The sequence below is a fragment of the Eublepharis macularius genome, chromosome 4 (assembly GCF_028583425.1).
Source record: "Eublepharis macularius isolate TG4126 chromosome 4, MPM_Emac_v1.0, whole genome shotgun sequence".
NCBI lineage: Eukaryota > Metazoa > Chordata > Lepidosauria > Squamata > Eublepharidae > Eublepharis > Eublepharis macularius.
The window spans coordinates 186,743,014-186,764,668 of record NC_072793.1 but is presented as its reverse complement, the minus strand read 5'-3'; the positions used below and the strand labels follow the sequence as shown (position 1 = coordinate 186,764,668).

Here is a 21,655-nt window from a genome sequence, read left to right as displayed (position 1 = left end):
GGACAGAGGGGGTTTGCCTCACCCCCACCAGCAAAAAAAGGGAGAAAAATGCCCCAAGGCCCCTCGGAACACGATGGCTGTCAATTATGAACAGATCAGACTAATGAAGCTGCCCTAAATGAATGAAGCGGTGGAGTTGGAGCCGGCCACGTCAGGCGCAGGGAGGGAAATGGCACTCTTCGATTTACCCCCTGCACATACACCCCCCCCTCCCCCCCCATTTCCCTCTCTTTGGCTCTCCTCCGAAAACACATCTTACCAAAAGAGACAAGTTGCTGCTGCTTCTGCCTGGAGACTGATGACGCTGCCTCAGCGTGGATTCTCATTGGTGCTCCTCTGGGCCTCTCCCCAGGACAGAAGAAGAGGCAAAAGCGCTTTTCGCTCCCCTGCAGGGAACAGACAAAGTTTCTCCCCAGGGCTGGACGGGGTTTTTCTGTGGGGCAGCCATGGGGCCTGGCCTGATCCTGCTGGAGGCGCTGCTGGTGCTGATGGGGCTATCCCTGGTCCCTGGGGCAGAGAGGAGGCTCAAGACCCCCGGTGAGTGGAGCTCCTGGGGGGGGGAATGGGAGGGGGCTTGCAGAGAGGGGCCCCTCCCCTCGCCACCCCCTTCTCCTGAGGCTGGGGAGGGGTCTGTGACCACCACCACCACCCCTGATGCCCTCCCAGGTCTCTGAGACAGGTCACCTTGTCCGGGAGTTGCCAAACCCCAGAAACTGAAAATGTTGAAGCCATGGGGGGTGTTTCCCCCCATTTCTGTTATTATTTTTACTTTCCCACCAAAACTAAACTTCTTTTACCGATTGAACAACAAAAACAACAAAATGTTAGCATATAACATTTGGAATTTTTATGGAATTTAAAAGTATAAATATCTTCATTTTGTGTAAGAAAAATTGCAAGCACTCCCAATATGAGAAGAGTAGGGAACTCTCGCACCCGTTGCTACCACAGCACATCGATCTTTAATTTTTGCTGTTGGAGAAGTAAAAAGTTGAAGACAGAAAAGAAATTGTGTAATAAAGAAAAGAGAACATATTATTTGGACAGAAACTCTCTCATGGAATGACAGGCAGAAGGAAGCACAGCCAGCGTGTCTGGATATTGACTTTATGAAAACACTTGAATAATTTATCATTAAACCCATGATAGCATATTAATCATGGCCAAAATTATTACATTTAAACAAAAATCTTTAAAATATTATACATATCTACCGTAAAGGAGGATTTTTTTCAGTGCTCCAAGTCAGACTTTTTCATGCTAAATATTTGGAATGAGTGAAATGCTTTGTAAGGCCAGGTTTTTCTCCCCTGAAAAGAGCAAACGTTTCATAGGATTTTCTTTTCGGTGTCTCCCCAGTTTTTTTCATTCAAAAACTGGAGGAGGGCCTCAGAAAAAATGAGGGACCCCCATTTCCCCCCCTCTGGGCCCCCACATCTCTAGGAGGAAGGGGGCCAGGGAAGGAGAGTCAGAGTGTGGAAGGGCTTGGGGTGGGGGGACTACAGAGCCGGTGAGACCAAGGGGTTTGATGCTTCCCTCCACTCCCCAAATATTTTATGCTGCTGGTAGATGAGGACGGAGAGAAGTCCAACAGGTCAAGCATCTCCATGAATGTTGATGCTTGCAAATGAGTGTGCTGCTACAGGCAGAGAAGCATCCGCAGAAAGAAGCAGTGTGTGTGTGGGGGGGCGGGCAAGGTGATCTCTAGGGGGCTGGGGGGGGATGCAGAGCAGCCAGGGATGTGTGTCCCCCCCCCCCGCCGCTGCTCTTCTGTATCCCTCCCCACCCACCTTGCCTGAGCTCCTTCCATTTGTAGGGGCTTCCTTGAGATTTCTGGAAGGGGGCTTATGATTGGAGGACCCGCCCATCTCTCGCCCATCTAATGCCCTGAATGGAGCCCGTGAAAGCGTGCAGAGGGGCCAGATCCTTTTCCCTTTCCACTTCCTGCATTCTCTGCTGCTTCTAGATTCAGAGGAGTTAGCCATGTTAGTCTGTAGTTGCAAAATAGTAAAGAGTCCAGTAGCACCTTTAAGACTAACCCACTTTATTGTAGCATAAGCTTTTGAGAACCACAGTGGCACTCATTCTGCCCTCGGGGGGACTTGCAGAGGGAGGCAGTTGGCCCAGAGTACCAAAACCCCAAGCCCCAGCATGGGGTAGGAGCTGGAATGCTGGGCCAGGTTCTGGGAGACCCAGGTTCGAATCCCCATCCCCCACCCCACTATGATGCTAGCTGAAGGAGCCACTCTCTCTGAGCTTGGTCTATATCACAGGGTTGTTGCTAGGAGCATAAAATGAGGAAAGGCTGTCTTGGCTGCTGCTCTGAGCTCCTTGAAGGAAAAGGCTATTTCTTTATTGCTTCAGAGAGAGGCCCCTCTCGGGCGGGGACTCTTGACCCGTTCCAGAATTGAGATACATGGATACAACCAGTTACTTCCAATGGGATAACAAATTCTGTGAACAGATGGATGGGGTGGCCATGGGAAGCCCTCTCAGCCCAGTTATAGCAAACTTCTACATATGGAACATTTTGAAAAACCAGCTCTAGAATCAGCACCCCACAAACCTACAGTCTGGTTCTGGTTCGTGGATGATACCTTTATTATTTGGAGCCATGGTGAGGAAGAATTGATGGAGTTTTTAAACTACCTCAACAATATCCACCTGAACATACAATTCACCATGGAGAAAGAAACCGAGGGTAAACTTCCATTTCTGGATACCTTGGTCATCTGCAAAGCAAACTTTCAGTTAGGTCACAAGGTCTACAGGAAACCAACTCACATGGATCGGTACTTACACAAAAACTCCAATCACCACCCTCGAGAGAAAAGAGGCATAATAAAAACATTAGTAGACGGTGCAAGACGGATATGTGAACCGCACTTTCTCAACGAGGAAATTAATCATCTAAACCATGCACTTCAAGCAAATGGCTACTCCAGAAATGAAATCAGAAGAGCGAGTAAACCAAGGATAAATCAAACAACTAAGGAAAAACAGTCTCCCACAGGAAAAGTGTTTTTGCCATATATCAAAGGAATCACTGATCAGATGGGAAAGCTTATGAAAAAGCACAGCCTACAAACAGTATTCAGACCCACCAGAAAAATACAACAGATGCTACATTCAGCAAAAGACAGTAGAGACTCCCTCACCTCTGCAGGAGTATACCGTATACCCTACAGCTGTGGACAAGTTTACATCACGACCACAAAGTGTGGCATCCAGACAAGAATAAAAGAACATGAAAGACACTGCAGACTTGGACAACTGGAAAAATCAGCAGTGGCTGAACATAGCCTAACTCAAACAGGGCACAGTATCTTATTCCAGGACACCAAAATACTGGACAACACTTCCAACTACTTTGTCAGACTGCACAGGGAAGCCATTGAAATTCACAAGCATAAGCAAAACTTCAACAGGAAAGAAGAAACCTTAAGAATGAACCGAGCATGGTTGCCAGTTCTGAAAAACACCAGGCTAACAAAACACTCCACACCCGACAATAGCCCTGCAGAGAAGATTAGCATATCAAGCACTAATCCATATGCAAAAGAACTTCCTCAGGATACAGTGAAGCCTCCCGCCATTAGCCTTCCACACCCTGGGAAACTCTTACAGGATGACTCAGCTCAACCCCACCCCTCCTGAGTAGATACAAATGACCTGCCAACATATTTTCCACACTGTGACACTGAGAGATCTCTGTCTTTTGGTGCTACACCTCTGAAGATGCCAGCCACAGCTGATGGCGAAACGTCAGGAACTACAATGCCAAGACCACAGCTATACAACCCAGAAAATCCACAACAACCATTGTTCTCCGGCTGTGAAAGCCTTCGACAATATATCACCCCGTAAAAAGTCTGCCAAGAAAACGACCTGATGCTGGAATAGGACCTGGGAAACTCTGAGTTCAAATCCACCCTTTGCTGTTGAGATTTACTGGGTGACCTTGGGCCCATCTCTCACACTCCCAGCTGAGCCCGCCTCCCAGGGGTGTTGTGAGGATAAAATGGGGGAGAAGAGAAAGATGAATAGAGCAGCACATAAATATAGATAGTAGAGTGGGTGGGGGCCCTTCCTTGCCCCCTCGGGCAGGCTGTTCCACAAAGAGGAAGCCCCAGCAGAGAATGCCTGGCGTTTGGGTCTCCTGGGAAGAGAGGAAGCCCCCCCCCCGGCTTAAGGGAGGAGATGGGAGAGGACACAGGTCCTGGCCTGGCTCCCCTGCAAGGCAAGGCAGGGCGAGTCATACTAAGCCAGAGGCAGCGGGAATGGCAAGGGGCGGGGAAGCCAGAGTCTGGGTTGAAGCCAGGGCTGCGCGGGTGTGTCAGGGGAGGCGCTGGGGGTGGGGGTCATTGCACTTTCCAGCATGCGGAGGCCCCTCCTCGCAAGGACTCCCGTGCTTGGATCAGACCGGGGGGGGGGGGCGGCTGCAACCCCCCCTTGAGCTTTGTATGCGAGTCCGGAAGGGACGGGCGGCGGGGGGGGGGGCTTCTTGCTTCTTTCTCGCTGCTCCCCCCCCCCCCGGGAGTTGCAGTCTGGGAAGGGCGCGGGGCAGGGGCGGCTCCTCTCCCGCCCGGCCCGGGGCGCCCCCTCGGCTTCTACCCTCCCCGGCCCGCTTCTTTGTGGGGGGTCCCGGGGCTGACCGGCCTTGGCGCGCCTCCCCCTCCTCTCCCCCCGCAGCCGCCCGTTTCCTGTACCAGGGCAAGGCCGAGTGCCGCTTCGCCAACGGGACTCGCGGCGAGGTGCGCTTCCTGCAGAGGTACATCTACGGCCGCCAGGAGCTCGTGCGCTTCGACAGCCGCCGCGGGACCTTCGAGGCCGTCACGGAGCTGGGCCGGCCCGACGCCGACGCCTGGAACAGCCAGAAGGAGAGCCTGGACCTCCTGCGGGGCGAGGTGGAGCGCTTCTGCCGCCACAACTACGCGGTGCTGGAGCCCGGGCCGGCCATCGGCAGGAAGGGTGAGGGGGGGGGGCGAGAGGGGAAAGGGAGGGGGAGCGGGGGAGGCGAGGGGCTCTCTTCTTCCTCTTCCTCCTCTTCCTCTTGAGAGGTCCCTGGCCGGGGAAGCCCTTGGGGGCAGGGGGCAGAGAAGGAGGGCCAGACCCCTCTGGGGAGGGGAAGGCCACGCAGGGAAGCGCCCTCGGGGGCAGGGGGAAGACCCTCCTCAGGCAGCCCCCAGCCCCCTTCCTTGGAGAACCCCCAGACCACAGGTGAAGGGGGCTGCAGCCATTGCCCCCTCCTGCCACCCTGGGCCACAACGGGGCAGAGAAACAGGGAAGAGGGGGGAGCCGGATCTGCACAGGGGGAAGGAGAGGTCTGCAGAGGACCCCCCCCTCAGAGTTGCAAACTGCTTACACCATCTTAACACATAGATTTTTAATTTTTTCCATTTCAGACACTGGAAATAATAAAACATGAAAGTAGATAGTAAACTGTACTAAACAAACTGCAGTAAACAAAACAGTGTGTATTATTCACACAGAGAATCTCCTGCACGGTCCCCGTGGGTCAGGCTGCCAGCATGTTTGGATATCGACTTTATCAAAACACTGCCCTCTTCAGTTTATTGGCATTAAACATATTATAGCATATTAATCAAAGAAAAACATCTTTAAAATATTCTATATTTCTATAATATTAGAGGTCTCCCCCCCCCACCAAATTCTTTCTACTGGAAATATTGAGCAAGCCCTCAGGCTTTTCCATGCCGTACGCATGTTGTGCAAAAAGGCATTCTACTCATTCTAAAAGAGATCATATCTCACAGGAGTTTCTTTTCTGTGTTCCCCCAATGTTTCCACCAGAAAAATAATTAGAAGCCCACAGAAAAACCAGCCCCCACCCCCTGAACTTCCCTGTTTCCCCCTAAATTAAGTGCCCAAAGAAGTTAATGGGATTCCTTACTTATGTTTTATTTCATCTCAGTATTCAGATTTCTGCTTGGTTCCGAATCTCTATTTTCTTTCCCCCGTTGTGTTGTTCATTAAATGGTCCCAGCCTTGGATCACATTGACCCACACTGTGTAACCCACCTTGAGTCTCAGGGAGAAAGGCAGACTGTAAATAACATAAAAGGAAAAATAAAATAAATAGATGAGGCCAATGAAATGTATCCAAACAAGACTGAGGTGCTGTCGGTCCACAGCAAAGCTGCCCGAGGACTGAGGAAGCAGCCGGTCCCAGACGGGGTTGCACCCCCCCCTCCCAAAGGAGCAGGTTAGCAGCATGACTGGAGCCTGAACTTATATTTAGAGATGCAAGTCTCTTCCGTGGCACAGAGCATCTTTTGTGCACTTCAGTTGGTGTTCAGAGTTATGGCCCTTCATCAACAAATGTGACCGGCCACGATGAGCCATGCTGGAGTTACATCCAGGCTAGAGTGCTGCCATGCTCTCGCTGCGGGGCTGCCTTTGACATCTGCCTGGGAACTTTTGCTGGTGCAAAATGCAGTGGCCAGGGCAATGCCAGGGGTTACGTACAGGGATTGTGCCCCTCCAGTGCTGAACAAAGAGCAATAAAACCTCAGTCTATGTTGCTAGCTAATTGCCCCCCAATAAAGTGGCTCATCCAATAGACAATCCCAGCTTCCTTCATTAGGAGGACTAAAGACGCCCCTTTCTAGGGCGGGGACTTTTACAGGAGGCCCAAGTGGTCCTATGCTAACTGGCCATCCGACTAAACAAACAGAATAACAATTTAACTGTTTCTTGACTGAGCGTAGGACACTTGCAAAAATCCCAACAACCCCCCCCCCCTCGAGTGTCAGAAGCCGAAGTCAGGAAGGCCCATCTTCTTGCGTAGCTGTTCCGGCTTCTCCTTCTCAGGGGGTTTGATGAGGGTACCTGCAGAACAGAGAAGTTGGTTTCGTCTGTCTGTGCCAAAGTCCTTGAGTAGACGGAGGATCAATTCCCGCTCACAGCATGCTCGTGCTTCAGAGAGGCATTCTGCTTCTGTGGCAGACTTGGTGACTAGGGATTGCCTTTGGCTTGGACAGCTCTTCAGGTTGTTTTCAAGTTGCTTTCCCTCAGTGATGTTGAGATAGCTTATTCCATTGATGTGTTCATTCCTGTGACGTTTTGCATCCCCAGAGACTGTACAAGGTTTCTGGCTTAGGAGAACACTTCAATCTTTTATTCTATCAATTTGTAATCCAAGATAATTACTTGGTTTTCCAAGAGAGATTAAGTCCATGACCCTACTTAGGTATTTAGCAATTTCCTTTGCATCCTTTCTGTTTGCACAACACAAAATAAAATTCTCATCCGAGATTAGCAGGTATTGATACTGTCCGTTCTTTAGTTTTGTAACTGGGCATGCCTCTGCCTCTCCTGGTTTAAAATGTAGCTTTCTTAAGAGCGCAGTCAGTTTCTCTTTGGAAAACCCTGCTTTGATTTTTAAATACTTGTCCGGAGCAGGCCCCTCCTGCCCCGGACTGGGCGCGCACGCCGGGCTCCCCGCCGCCCGTGGAGCCTCCCCCCCGCATCCGCGGAACTCCGCTCCACTCCCGCACCCCCCCGCAACCCCCACACCCCCCCGGGAACCCCTTACCTGCAGGGAGCCTGGACGCGGCGAATGGCGGGCTGGGCCAAAACGGCAAAGCCCCCGCTGCCGCTACCGGAGCTGCACGGGCTGGCACGGACGGCCGCTGTGCCGACGCAAGCGGCCACGACGAGGGGCAGGGCCGCGGCCCGGGAAACACCGAGGCGGCCGCCTGCGTCGCCCAGGGTGGGGGCGCAGGGGCGGGCCCGGCCGGGAGCGGGGCCATCCCCTGACTGGCTGGACGGCTCCTGGGAGGGCTCACCCGTGTGAGCCGCGGACAGGGGTTGGCGCACAGCCAGCGCCGGCGGGCCAGCCGCAGGGAAGGGGAAACAGCTGGCGAGACTAGGAAGGAGGGAGAAGGGAGGTTGATGGACGGGCACGGTGATGAAGGGGAACAGGAGGAAGCCGAGGGAGAGCAGAGGGTGGAGGTGGCACGCACAGGGATTGGTGACGGGTCCAGGGGCGGGGAGGAGAGCCGCTATAAAGGGGGAGGTCCCGATGACGCCGAGGAGGAGTAGCTGACTGAGAGGTGGCACAGAGAGAGGGAAGGAGCAGTTCTCGGAGACAGCTGGCTGGAGACTGAGGCCACTGGTGCAGCCACGGTCCCAGCCCAGTCTGAGGCAGAGGGAACTCACCCCTCCCCCTGGAGGCAAAGGGAGGGACGGTGGGACGCGGGGAAGACGCGGCCGGGGGCTGGGCGAGGCCTCACAATACTCAACATGCATTTCCTTGAGGGCTGCTACACTGAGCGAAGCTCTGATCGCAATATGTTCAGTGATGGGTGCGGCAGTTTTAACAGCATTAGGTTTAGGCTCCACACTTGCACACCGCTGGAAGTTTGGTAGCTGTACTGCTTGGGACGGCCTCACACTAGTCTCCTTCGGCTCCGCCCTTCCTGCCCTTTCTCAGCCCTGGATTTCTGCCTTCGACTTCGGCAGGGGAAATGCTTCCTGTTCTCCCCGCGGGTTGGCATCCCAGTCGGCAAACCAGTAAAAGAGATTTCCTCAGCTCTCTGGCTGAGTGGCGCTGCGGAGTCGCCCCTCCCATTAGCATTTTTACGGGCAGTCACACGTCCAGTCCACACTGCCCCATCAACACAGAGTTAGCGTTCCTTAAGGAGAAGCTCTTGCCAATTCTCAGAGCCTTCAGTGCCACACCAGCCTCAGTACTGTAAATGCTGCAATCACTTTCACTCCTTGAGATGTTTTGCACCGAGCATCCACCCCCCAGAGAGGAGGTTTTGTTTTGCTGGGGGAGAAGAAACACAGTCCTTTAGAGGCAACCCTATAGAATCATCTCCCCTTTGAACCAACAGCTTTCATTTGAAGATCTCCAATCCCTTTGATCTGGAGACGAGCACCATCTGCTTGGAAAAGATCCTTTCTACTTCCTTTATTCAAACTTAGGAAACTGTCAGAATTAGGGGTCACATGGTCGGTTGAGCCAGAATGTAAAATCAAGAGACTTCTCATGTTAAAATCATTATTTGATACTAGCAACAAAGCCCATTGTGGGGAAAAATATAACGGGCTCTAGAAAGGGAGGGGAGGCAGGCAGGCAGGCATTCCCTTCTCTTCCGTCAGTCATCCTGGCTGGTGAAGGAGGGGGTGGGCATTGCCACCTGCTCCACGCCTGATCCCAGCCACATGAAGGGGTGGTGAGTTTTGCTACATGCTCCGCGCCTGATACAGGCCAGGCAAAGGGGAAATGGGCATTGCCTCCTTCTCCATGCCTGATTACGGCTGGGTGAAGGGGGGGTGGGCATTGCCACCTGCTTCCCATTGTGTGAAGGGAGGAGAAGGCATTGCCTCCTGCTCTGTGTCTGATCCCAACAGGCAAAAGTGGGCAGTGGGCTTTGCTACTTGCTCCACTCCTGATCCCAGCTGGGTGAAGGGGGTACAGGCATTGCCACCTGCTCTGCTCCTGATTTCAGCAGGTTGAAGATGGGATGGGCATTGTTATCTGCTCAGTGCCTTATTCTGGCAGGTTGAAGGAGGTGGATATTGCCGCCTGCTCTGCTCCTTATCCCAGCTGGGTTAAGGGAAAAAGGGCATTGCCTCCTGCTCTTCGCCTGATCTCAACTGTGTGAAGGGGTGGGTGGGCATTGCTACCTGGTCTGCTCCTAATACCAGCTAGTTAAGGTGGGTAGTGGGCATTGCCACTTACTCTGCTCCTGATCCCAGCTGGGTGAGGAGTGGGTGGGAATTGCCACCTGCTCCCATCCTAGTCCCAGCCTGGGTTTCCCACCACGACTCGTTTTCTGGAGGGACCTGGTGCCTGGCCTGGGCTTCCTTCCGTGGCAGCGCCCTCTGGTGGTGCACCAGGGTAGGAAGTGGGTCGTCTTGAATACACTTGCTCAGTTATATAGTAGGATAGTCTGCCTTTCTCACCGAGATCCAAGAACACACTGTGAATGAAAATACAATATAATCGGCAGCCAGGACATTCACTGAGTAAAGTATACAGTAATCGAGAACAGTTACGACATTCCGTGAAAGAGATCCAAATAGGGCTTCCTCAGGCCTATTGTGATGGGGCAGGCTCACTTTCAGAAATGAGGTGCTAGTGGCACTGGGCCCTTCCACGGCTTGTGTGTCCTTCTTTGAGCATGTCAAATCTCCGCAGGCCCTCTGGCAATTCTGACCGCCCCAGATGCCATGCTTTCCTGCCACAGTTAACGCAAGTCCCTCTGGCTATTGTGGCAAGCACATGCCCGCGGAACAATTTTGACTGCATATAACAGGCAAGCAGACCGCGCCTCTTCATTATTTCTGCTGAATTCGGCACTTCATAGGATTTTAGGATTTTTTTTTCAGCCCCCAGAGCCCTGATCAACATACAAAAGGGTAAAATGAAAAATATCCATGACAAGCATTTCTGTGACCAGTAGATGGCGCCGCAGGATTACTTTTCAAACAGTGGAGGCCTAAAATCTTTAAAAAAACGCTTATCCATTTCTGTTCAATAGGGTTCATGATTTCACAGAGATTCTTTCAGTCTTGGATTATACATTTTCATTAAAAAAACCTCATAACATTGGCTTCAGCACTGCTCTCCATTCTACTTTTTTGACTGGTTTGAGCCCCCCAGACGCCCCGCTCTTTTCCAGGCAGTCTTAACAGGGACTGTCCTCATGCAACGTGACTCCAGGCTGAGGCCTGGGAAACTTGGACTGGGGGTGCGGAAAAGGTGCTCTCTGCAAAGAGAAGAGGCCAGAACCGAGGGCAGTCCAGGGGAGTCTCTTCTGCTCTGGCCAGGCCTCACCTGGACCCCCGTGCCCTCTTCTGGGCTCTGCATTTTAAGAGGGACAACAACAAGCCAGAGCCCTTCCAGAGGAGGTGGGCCAGGCTGGGGAGGGGTCTGGAAGCCCAGCCGGGAGGGGGAAGATGGGAAGGGCCCGGCCTCTTTCCCCTGGGGAGGGGAGGGCTAAGAGGGGAGGGGGCTGGTGTCCCCCTGAAGGAGATGGAGAGTACTTGTCCTCTTTTGCTGTGGAGGCTCAGAACTGACAGCCCAAAGGGAGCAGGTTTCAGCCCCGTATCAGGAGAACGTGTCTAACCATCAGAGCTCTTCAGGGCTGGAGCAGCCTGCCTGGGGAGGTGGGGGGGGACTCTCCTTCCCTGGGGCTCTTGAGGCAGAGGCTGAGCCCCCACCTGTCTGGGATGCTGTATTCCTTCGTTGAGGGGGGGGGGGTTCCAACTAGATGACCTCCAAGGCATTTTAACTTACCCCCCCCCCACTTCAGTGCCTTGCAAACTGACCCAACTTCTCCTTTGGATGGCGTTCTGTGAGGGTCTCTTGCCCAGGAAGGGGGAGCCTTGTGGCTCCGGAGAGACATAAGAACATAAGCATAAGAACATAAGCAAAGCCATGTTGGATCAGGCCAGTGGCCCATCCAGTCCAACATTCTGTCACACACAGTGGCTAGAAATCCAGTGCCATCTAAAGGACTGTCAGTGAGGCCAGGACACCAGCAGCCCTCCCACTGCCTTCCTTCCAGCACCAAGACAACAGAGCACCACCTCCCCACAAAGAGAATACCATCTATCTCCTGTGGCTAATAGCCACTGATGGACCTCTGCTCCATATATTTGTCCAGTCCCCTCTTGAAGCTGGCAATGCTTGTAGCTGCCACCACCTCCTGTGGCAACGAATTCCATGTGTTTATCACCCTTTGTGTAAAGTAGTATTTTCTTCTATCTGTTCTAACCCGACTGCTCAATAATTTCATAGAGTGCCCACGAGTTCTTGTATTGTGAGAAAGGGAGAAAAACACATCTTTCTCTACCTTCTCTAACCCGTGCATTATCTTGTAAACCTCTATCATGTCTCCCCTCAGTCGTCTTTTCTCCAGGCTAAAGAGCCCCAAGCGCCTCAATCTTCCCTCATAGGGAAAGTGTTCCAACCCTTTAATCATTTTAGTTGCCCTTCTCTGTACGTTTTCCAGTGCTATGATATCTTTTTTAAGGTGTGGCGACCAGAACTGTACACAGTACTCCAAATGAGGCCTCACCATCGATTTATACAGAGGCATTATGATACCGGCTGATTTGTTTTCAATCCCTTTCCTAATAACCCCTAGCATAGCATTAGCTTTTTTTATGGCAGTCGCACACTGTGCTGACGTTTTTAGTGAGTTATCTCTCTCTCTCTTGGTCAGTCTCCGCCAGTTCAGACCCCATCAACTTGTATTTATATTTTGGATTTTTGGTTCCAATGTGCATTACTTTGCACTTGGCTACATTGAACCTCATTTGCCACATGGATGCCCACTCTTCTAGCCTCGACAGATCCCTTTGGAGTGCCTCACAAACCTCTCTGGCTTTCACCACCCTGAACAATTTCGTGTCATCTGCAAATTTAGCCACTTCACTGCTTAATCCCAATTCCAAATCATTAATAAACAAGTTAAAAAGCATTGGACCCAATACCGACCCCTGTGGCACCCCACTGCTCACCACCCTCCACTGTGAGAAGTGCCCGTTTATACTCACTCTCTGTTTCCTATTAATTAGCCAGTTTTCGATCCACAAGAGGACTTGGCCCTTTATCCCATAGCTACTGAGCTTACTTAGGAGCCTTTGATGAGGAACTTTGTCAAAAGCTTTCTGGAGACGGGCACATCTTTGTTCCAGCGGCAGCGGTTGTGGACTGGAGCCCAACAGGTCTCAGATGCTCCGGGGTGGGGTGGGGGCTCTGCTTTGCTTTTCTCCATCTTCGAAAAGGTGCTTTTGAGTCCCGTCCCCCTCCTTGTACAACTCAATGGTCCTTTGAGAAGACAGTGCAGGTATCTGAGTAGGTGACAATGGGGGAGGGGGGCTGTAAGCTCTGGGGCACCCCCAGGGCCTTTGGGGGGGAGCCCTGAGCAAGGCCCTCTTCTCTCAGTCCAAGGCCGCCAGTCTTTGATGGAAGAGGCATTGCAGTCCAATGAACATTTTACATTTTGGATTTACACTAATCTTTAGAGGGATTCCCTTCTCCAAGGCAGTCCTGGGAGAAGAAGACTGGTTCTTTGGTAGAGTGGGGTTCGTGTGCTTTAACATCTGTCTCCCCAGTCAGACTCTCTAATGACTGAAGAGATCTGTAGGGAATTAGAACCTCCATGTGCAGGGGCAGTCTACTCTGAGCATCAAGTGTTGGGCACAAGCGAGGGAAGAGAAGATCTCCTTCCTGTGAGCCTCCCAGAGGCAAAAGCAAAACTGCCACAAAAAATGTCCCTGGGGACAGACCTTCAACCAGGAGCCAAAGGACCATTCAGGGACCCCCTTGGATTGTCCACACCTGCCTTCAGCCGCAGCCATTGCGAGTTCCCTCTCCCCTGCCAAAAGGGATTCCAGAGAGTTCGAACTGGCCCAGCAGGTGAACTCCAGTAGAGAATACGGGACAGGCTGGTTGTGGGCCTGATCCTGCAAAGCAATTCTTAAGAGTTTGGGAAGCCAGAAGGAACTGCGGCAGGGGGAGAGAGGTGCGTTTGTGTGTCTACAGATTTGTGCAGGGACCGGAAGGTGATTCAGTGGAGCATCGGCTGTCCTGGGTGGGGGGTGGGAGATGCCAGGGGATGGAGTCACACTAGAAATGTATCCGCTCTGGATGTGATAACGTCTCCCTCTTCTCCACCCGTCTGTGCTTTTCTGGTTCTCCTGCACCTCTGAATTCCCCCCCTTCTTTCCCTCCCCTCCAGTTCAGCCCACGGTGAAGATCTCCCCCACCAAGGCCGAGCCCCTGTCCCACCACACCCTCCTGATCTGCACCGCGGCAGGATATTACCCCTCGGAGATTAAGATCAAGTGGCTGAAGAACGGGCAGGAGCAGACGGAGGGGGTGGGATACGCGGATGAGCTCCAGAACGGAGACTGGACCTTCCAGAACCAGGTGATGCTGGAGACGGTGCCCGAGCAGGGAGACATCTACGCCTGCCAGGTGGAGCACAGCAGCCGGGAGGAGCCCATCGCTGTGCAGTGGGGTGAGAAACTCAAGGGCTTCCCCCCTTCTCCCCTTTTTCCATTGAGACACAATTGCACAAAGTGGGCAGGAGTTCCAAGGATTTGTGTCAGCTTTGACCTGCTTGAAGTTCAGAGAGACCATCTCACAAGCCCCCTTTTTCCAAGACCGAGAAGAATCCCTCTCTGGTGTGGGAGACCTTGCCGGCACGTAGCACATGGGTCAGGGTCATCATTTAAACTCTGTGGGCTCAAAGGCCGAGTCTGGCCCCGATCCGCCTTCTCACGCGAGGCTCCTTCTCTTTCCCCAGAGCCACAGACCTCGGACTCTGCCAAGAGCAAAGTGTGGACGGGGGTCGTGGGGGCCGTGCTGGGGGTGGTCTTTGTGGCCGTGGGACTCGCCCTCTACCTGAAGAGTGGGAAAGGTAATAGGGAAGGGGCTGGGTGGGGGAAGGACTTGAGGAAATGGAGGCGGGGGCACAGTCTCCCCTCCTGCCCAGGAATCCACCAATAATTGGACCATCTGGACAGGGAGGAATGTGGTCTCCTTGGCTCACAAGCTCTCGCTTCTCCGTGGTGCCTCTTCTCAGAGCCAGTTTTGGGAGCTGCCATTTGTAGCCAAGAAGACGGCCCTAAATGGTCTAGGAGTCCCCTAAATATTTTAAACTTTTCAGCAGTTTAGGCCACAGGCAAAACCACACAAGAGGGCAAGCAAGATGATCAAGGGGTTGGCGGAAAAGCTGAAGGGTCTGAGACGTTCATTTTAGAAAAGAGAGGAGTAAGGGGGGGGACGTGGCAGAGGTTTATCAAATTATGCACGGGGTAGAGTGGGTGAACAGAGAGAACGTTTTTCTCTCTGTCACCCAATGCGAGAGCTGGAGGCCGTCTGATGAAGCTGAGGGGGAGTATATTCAGGATGGGCAAAAGGAAATATTTTATTTATGTCATTTATAGTCTGCCTTTCTCAGCCCCTGAGCTTGAGGAAAAGGAGCCCAAGGAAGAGGTTGACTGAGGATGCATTTGGCATTTGGTGGCACAAGGAGGGCAGGGCGTCTGGGCAGGCAGGCGGGTGGCAGCAGGAGGGCCTAGAGGGGCAATTGGCTTGGAAGGGGGGAAGGCTTGGAGAGAAGCAGGGGAGGGCAGAGGGCAAGGGACAGTCGGGCACAGCAGGGCAGGCACTGGGAGGGGAGGGGAAGGCAGAGTCGCTGCCCTCGTCCTTCAGGGCTGGAGTACTTCACACATGCGTCCAATCCAAGTGGCCACAGCTTACAGCCATTCAAGGAAGCCCAGAGCCTCTTTTTCCCCCTGGCCCTAAGGGACTCGGGGCTCTCTCTGTGCCCTGATTAGAAAAACGCTGCCTGCCTGGGAAAGAGGGAACAAAAGAGGCAGATTTTAGGTGGGTGGCCATGTTGGTCTGCAGCAGAGCAGCAGGATTTGAGTCCAGGGGCAGCTGAGGGCCAAGCTAGACGAAATACACAAGAAATGGCAAGTGAACAGACGCACGTGTATTCCTCCCTGTTCACTTGCGCTCCACCCAATCATGAGTGGAGCGCGAGTGGAGCGCAAGTGAACAGGGAGGAATACACGTGGGTCTGTTCACTTGCTGTTCCAGTGTAATTCCTCACTTGTAGCTTGGCCCTGAGAGACTGCCGAGGTTTTCAGGGGGTAAACTTTCAAGAATCAGGGCTCCAGACACAAGTCAATAGAGTCAGAGACAGCAATAATGAAAGAAACCAGAAAAAAACTAAAGAAAAATTTTGTGTGGGGGAAGGCCATAGGCATATTTAAGGAATTTGTTTTCTTTTCATATTAATAACGATAATTACAAAACACCCCATTTTCGTTAATACTGTAATTAATAAGAAAGAAATACACCCGTCTAGACGAGACAAACCAGAAGTGCGGCTGCTGCCTCTGGTTTGGTGTTCGGGCAGGAGAGACCCTTCCTGGGTCTCATTTTAAAGAGGGAGGACATGCGGGGCGGGGAGTAGGGGGAGAATTCCTGGCCAACCTGGCATACGTGGTTCTCTTTACCCTCAATGGAGTCTCACAACAACAACCTTGCGAGGTAGGTTAGGGTGAGGGAGCGAGACTCGCCCACGTGGCTGCAGAGGATGGGACTGGGAACCTGTTTTGCATGGTGCCAGGGTGGGGGAGGGGGTTCTTGGGATGCTCTGTGGGAATCAGACCTTCTCCCAAACCCACCTCAGGGTTGTGACTGTCTTCCCGAAGGACCCTTTCCTTCCACACCTTCCTCTGCTCCAGCTCCAGTTCTTAGGCTGCCCCCTGTAGGCTGTCCCCCTGCTCCCGTGGCCCACCTGGCACTGACCAGAGGAACCCCCCCCCCGTTCTTCTCCACTGAGGTCCTTACTCTGTATTATGGGGCTCCCTGAAGAGGGGAGGGAGGCCCCCTGGCTGGAAATTATTAGAAGATGCCGCAAGGCCTGCTTGTTTGCTGGGGGGGGGTTGAGGTGTGTTTATGGAAGCCCCCTTGAGCAAAAAAAAAAGTGATGTATACATATTTATGTAAATAAATTAAATTTCTTTTTTTCAGCGACTCCCCTCCCACCTGCTACAGGTAAGTCTCTCTTTTTATTTACAGTCCACCCCCCCCCCTCTGAAAGTCGAGGCAGATTCCAGACTCAGCAGCCAAAGCTGTAGGAACGGTGGAAGACGGGACATATAAGAATGCCAAAACCAGACTACAGAAACTGGAAAACAATGCTAGAAAAACAGAATGAGGCCGAATCCCCCACCTCAGCTTTGTGTGTGTGTTTATCTTGCCATCCTCTAAACATCTGTTCAAAGTAAAGTTAAAAAGGGCCTCACAGCATCCTTAGTAATGAGGGGACTTAAGAGTCCCAAAACACCCCCTGGAATTTCAGTCTGCCCCACGTATATTCTCTGTAGCAGACCTGGAGGGGTTACTGGAACTGGTCCCCTCGCATTAAATATGATTTGTGGGGGAATTAGCATGCAAGGAAGGCAGCTATGCGAGAGGCGGTAACAGGGATCTCTCACTGGTGTATACCAGGTCCCTTCCGAAATAGCAAACGAGGCTGGTTCTAAATATTAAACAATAACTTTTATTAAGAACAAAATAGCAAGCACATACACTTACAGTTACTGAGTAAAAACAGTTACACACACACACACACTCACACAGAGTTCTAGGAGCTTAGCCAGAAGTAGGGAATCGAGGGAGAGGGAGCAAATATATCTACCTATCCTGGAGAAGTCTGCAGAGAAAGAGAGAGAGCTTCAAACATCCAGCGTCTTCGGCCAAGAGAGCAAGAGTCTTAGGGTAAACCTCAAGGGAACGGCGCTGGTGGATCCGGAAACGTGTTCGATTTAAATGGGGCCAGGGCTCAAACTTTATAGGTAAAACGTGCCCTGGGGTGGAAGAGCCCACCTAGCTGTTAGGACAAAGACTCCAACGCTTATTCCTGGGTTTGGGAAAAAGGTTTGATGGCTTCGGTCGATGGCTGCCGGGGTGTGTGAAAGCAAATGCAAAACGTGTTCTAGCGCAGCACAAAAGGGATAGTTTGCAGATGAAGTCCACTGGAGCTACGTTAAGCACTTTTAGGGAGAGACTGTTCTTTCCCAGGAATGACTGTATATACTTATAGATTAGCTCCCAGTCAAGGACACGAGATCTCATCACGGAAGAAGGGAGAGGAATGTGTTAAGTGGGGATGACTCTGCGAGACCTTTGTTGCACCGGTGGGGCTGGGAAGAGAGCAAGTCCCATCACCTCTTAATCACTCCGCATTCCTGAGCGGCATTCCACGCATGCCGTGTTCTCTCGGGCAGGACTCAGCAACTGCTGGAGGTCCTCTGGTGGCCACGCAGCAGCCATTTTAACTCCAGAGGCCTGAACATTTTTAGTATCATAAGCAGCCATATAATACAGCTATTAAAATGGCGGAGGCCGGGCCGACCACTTACAGAGGGTGAGACAGTATTGTTATCCGCGTGTTTTGGGGTGTGTGTGTTCGTGTGACTTTGGCGGTCTCGGCAGCTGCTGCCCTCCCCCCTGGGAATTCACTTCTGGCTTCTAATTCTTCCCTCTCCTCTCTCTCTCTCTCCCGACAGCCCTCATCAGTTAACCCTTCCTGCCCAGGATGCTGCCTGTGGAAGAGCCTTTCCTGTAGCAAACGCCCCCCCTCCTGTCCTTTCCTTTGGGGAGGGGCATTGCAGGGGGTGAAGATGGACGGAGGAAGGACTGCTTGCTACTGGCGCTGCTCCCCCCCCTTGCAATTGGCTTCTTCTGTGCTTCTCTTTTATTACTTTTGGGGAGGGGAGTCCATCCTGCCACGCAGGGAGGAAAAGGCCGTCATTTTTCTCCAGTCCTCTGTATGCTTCATTGGGAGGGTTGCGAACTCTGGCTTGGGAAATGCCTGGAGATTTGGAGGTCAAGGCTGGGGAGGGTGGGGCTGGGGGCACAGCACAGTTTAATGCTATCGAGTCCATCCTCCAAGGCAGCCGTTTCCTCCAGGGCAACAGAGCTGAAGAAGTTCCAGGAGGTATCCAGCCCCCACCTGGAGGTTGGCAACCCCACTCCTCAGGGGCAGACATGGCATGAGATTCTTCCCCTCCACTGTGCAGGGCCGAATGGCACCTGTTGGCTCTTCTCCTTGGGCAAGGGGTGTTCTGTGTCCAGCCTCCGTGTAGCTCTCTCAGCAACCTCAATTGTGGCATCATCGAAATTCGCCATTGAAATACTGATTTCGCGTTTTTTGCCTGGCTGCTACGGAGACCCCTGCCCTCCCCTCTCTGGACTCGCTGAACACTCAAGTCTCAGTTGTGGCATCCATGACCGGAGGATGAGAATTGCTGTTGGAAACATCACAATTTTTTTAAAAAATTGTCATTTCCAGAATTCATTCGTGCTCCTTAACTTGGGCTCACTCTGATTGGAGGGACCGTCTAATAAAAGACAAAGAACTGTTTGGTGGAGTTCCTTCTGTGCCTCGGTGCTCAGCGGGCTTTTCTTTGGGGGAGGGACAAGTGGGGGGGGGCGTGAGAGCAGCGGAGGGCCTTTGCCTGCGGGGAGGGAGGAGGAAGCCCATCCCCTGGCTCTGGAGCCTGCCTGGCATAGAGGAGCAGTTCCTTGGGAGGGGGCACTGCAAATCTCCCAGGAGGGCTCCTCGTGCCAGGCCTGTTGGCATCCCGCCCCCTCCTGTGCCTCTGGCGGGTCCATCCAGCACTCCTGAGTCAACCTGCAAGAGTTGCCCTTCTTGGGAGGAGGATCTTGTTCTCCTACCCCCCCCCCCTCGGTCTCTCTCCTCCTCATGTATTTGTTTATGTACATCATTTATAGTTTGCTTTTCTCACGGAGACACAAGGCGGATTGTGCGGTGTGAGTAAAACACAGCCAAGGGCCTCCCATAAACAGCATGACTGGGTCTGGATTGCAGAAACCTGGGAACGAGCAGAAATCTGAAACAAAGTAGAAGCGTTTAAACGCAACATGCTGAGCAGTGCAGAAATTACACAGTAAGCGCATCCTCATAGCAACACAGAGAACGTAGTCGTATAGTTCACCAAAAGCCACGGGTGTGGGAGCTCTCCTGCCCTCTTCAGGCAGGCCATTCCCCAGGGAGGGGGCAGAGACAGAGAACACCCCTGTATGAGCAGCTCTTGATCTTGCCCTTTCGCAGGGGGCCACTTGAAGAAGGCCCTGCTCAGGTGAGGGAAGCTGCTGTGGTGGAGCATAGGGGGAGAGGCAGATATGAGGGACCGAGGCCCTGAAGGGCTTTGCATGTGTTAGCCAAAGCTTTGAAGTGAGTGGCTAATGGATGCCCGCCTGGCACTGACAAGAGCTTCGGGGGGGGGGGGGGCTGAAGCATGGGGGTAACGCACGTGCTCCATCTAGCTCCTGACAATATTTGTGCTGTGGTTTTCTGTGCCAAGTGGGATCTCTGAGTTGCCTTTGAGGAATGCAGTAGTCTAGTCTCAGTGTTCCCGTGCTGTGGATCCAAGGGGCCAGATCGGCCGTGTCAAGGTAGGGGGGCCCTCTTCTGGGCTGATCCAAGTTGGGGAAAAGTGTTTTCTGTGGCTCCATGAATTGACTTCTCTAGCAGCAGAGCCGGATCCAGGATAAGAGAGGCCAGACCACATAGCAGCACTTCTCTGGAATCAGTAGTTGCGGCATGGACACAATGTAGGAGATAAAGTTCAGGTTTCAAATGGAGGCCCAATCCCTGTTTTTAAAAAAATGATCTTTGGTCTTCTTTTCCACTAGACCCCCGGGGTATGACCACCACATAGGAATGCAGTCTGCTCTTGGAGAGGAAACCAGCCCTGGTTACTAACTGAGCGAAGAAGTTCAGAGAATCTCTTCAGCGTTAGGTGTCGCTGGTGCCCCATTTTAAAGCAGTTCTGTATTATTTGTGTGCTGGAAGACCCTCCCTTCCCTTGGTATGAATAAATTTCCATGGTTAGGATCCTAGAAACAACCACAGCTTTTATTCTGTGTAAGAGTAAGGGCTCCCATCTGACTCCAAACTCTGCAGTACAGAGGAATAACGAGAGTAACGCTGTGCCTGCTGCCCTTTTGGGGAGAGGAGTGCCCGTTCAGAGCAGTAAACCAAGCCAGTGTTGTTCTTCTCTCTCCAATACAGCTGGGCTGAGAGGAGTGGCTGGCCCAGGGCCACCTGCCGAGCTCATGGCAGGAGTGGGGTTCGAACCAGCAGAGTGCTGATTCTCAGCCCAACCACTTCACCACTACGCTACGGAAGAGCTTAGAGGATGTCTTGTCTGGTGTCAATTCACATGCTACGTGACCAGACTGAATCTGCTGTATTGTAAAGGTTTTGACTTGTAGATCAGAGACATGGGAGGATTCTGTTTCTCTTCTTGAGCAAATCTCTTCACATGGCACTCTCTTATGTCTTCACTCAAACCCCCGTCACTCCCCAATCAACGTACTTCCCATTGATTGCAGCCTCCTTCCTCAAAAACAGATTAATAAAAGTTTTCTCTAGTGACCTCTCAGAGGAAGGATGTTTCCGGGTTTGTGCGCTTTAGTGGAAACAAGCAACAGGGCCTGGCAAATCAGAGCGGTTGTGAAAGATGTGGGAATAGTTACGAATAATGAAACCACCAGTGAAATTCCCAGAACATGGTAGATGACAAGAACTGACAACAAATGGCTGATTTTTTAAAAAAGATCCTTAAGCTGTTAGAAATGAATGAAGCAAATAACTATATAATTCTCTTCATTCGTTCTTAGTCTGTGAAGGGTGCATGTTGTTTGCTCTACGTGTTGGTTCTGATTATTGTTGAGAGTATTTTTCATTTAAAAAAAAGCCCTCCGCCTTCCCCACTGGCATCATGTGTGTCTTGTCTGGGTTCAGTTTCAATTTATTCCCTTCCGGCCATTTGACCACAGCTGTCAGGCAGTGACCTGGGACCTCGCGGGGGATAGGAGTGCACCCTGAGGAACCCCCTGGGGTGGGACTCACGCCGATGATAACTCGTCTCCAGGGGCAGTTCTTCGAGTCTGGCCAATGAGGAATGAATTGACCCCGCCCAAGGCACGGCCCCTGACACCCGCTTCTTCCCCCAATGCTTCGGCAATACGGCACGATCTGTTGTATCAGACACAGCAGCTCAGTCCAGAAGGAGCAACCCAAAAGCAAAGCAGGCCAGATGGTATGTGAAG

General features: G+C 52.3%; 1 protein-coding gene across 3 annotated transcripts in view; it reads left to right on the top strand.

Annotated features, from left to right (window-relative positions):
- The first annotated feature begins 370 nt into the window (after nt 1-370).
- LOC129328487 (H-2 class II histocompatibility antigen, E-S beta chain-like) overlaps nt 371-21,655 on the top strand; it is a 261,776-nt gene continuing 240,491 nt past the window's right edge. Inside the window, exons 1-6 of one of the 3 annotated variants that reach the window (XM_054977589.1) lie at nt 373-537; nt 4,693-4,971; nt 13,728-14,009; nt 14,298-14,411; nt 16,541-16,564; nt 18,082-18,938. In XM_054977589.1, the coding sequence (XP_054833564.1) occupies nt 447-537; nt 4,693-4,971; nt 13,728-14,009; nt 14,298-14,411; nt 16,541-16,564; nt 18,082-18,095 (804 nt within the window). In that variant the 5' untranslated portion in view covers nt 373-446 and the 3' untranslated portion in view covers nt 18,096-18,938. Of the gene's footprint in view, nt 538-4,362; nt 4,972-13,727; nt 14,010-14,297; nt 14,412-16,540; nt 16,565-18,081; nt 18,939-21,655 lie in introns of those variants that run through there. The other 2 variants (XM_054977587.1, XM_054977588.1) reach the window with 2 other exon arrangements.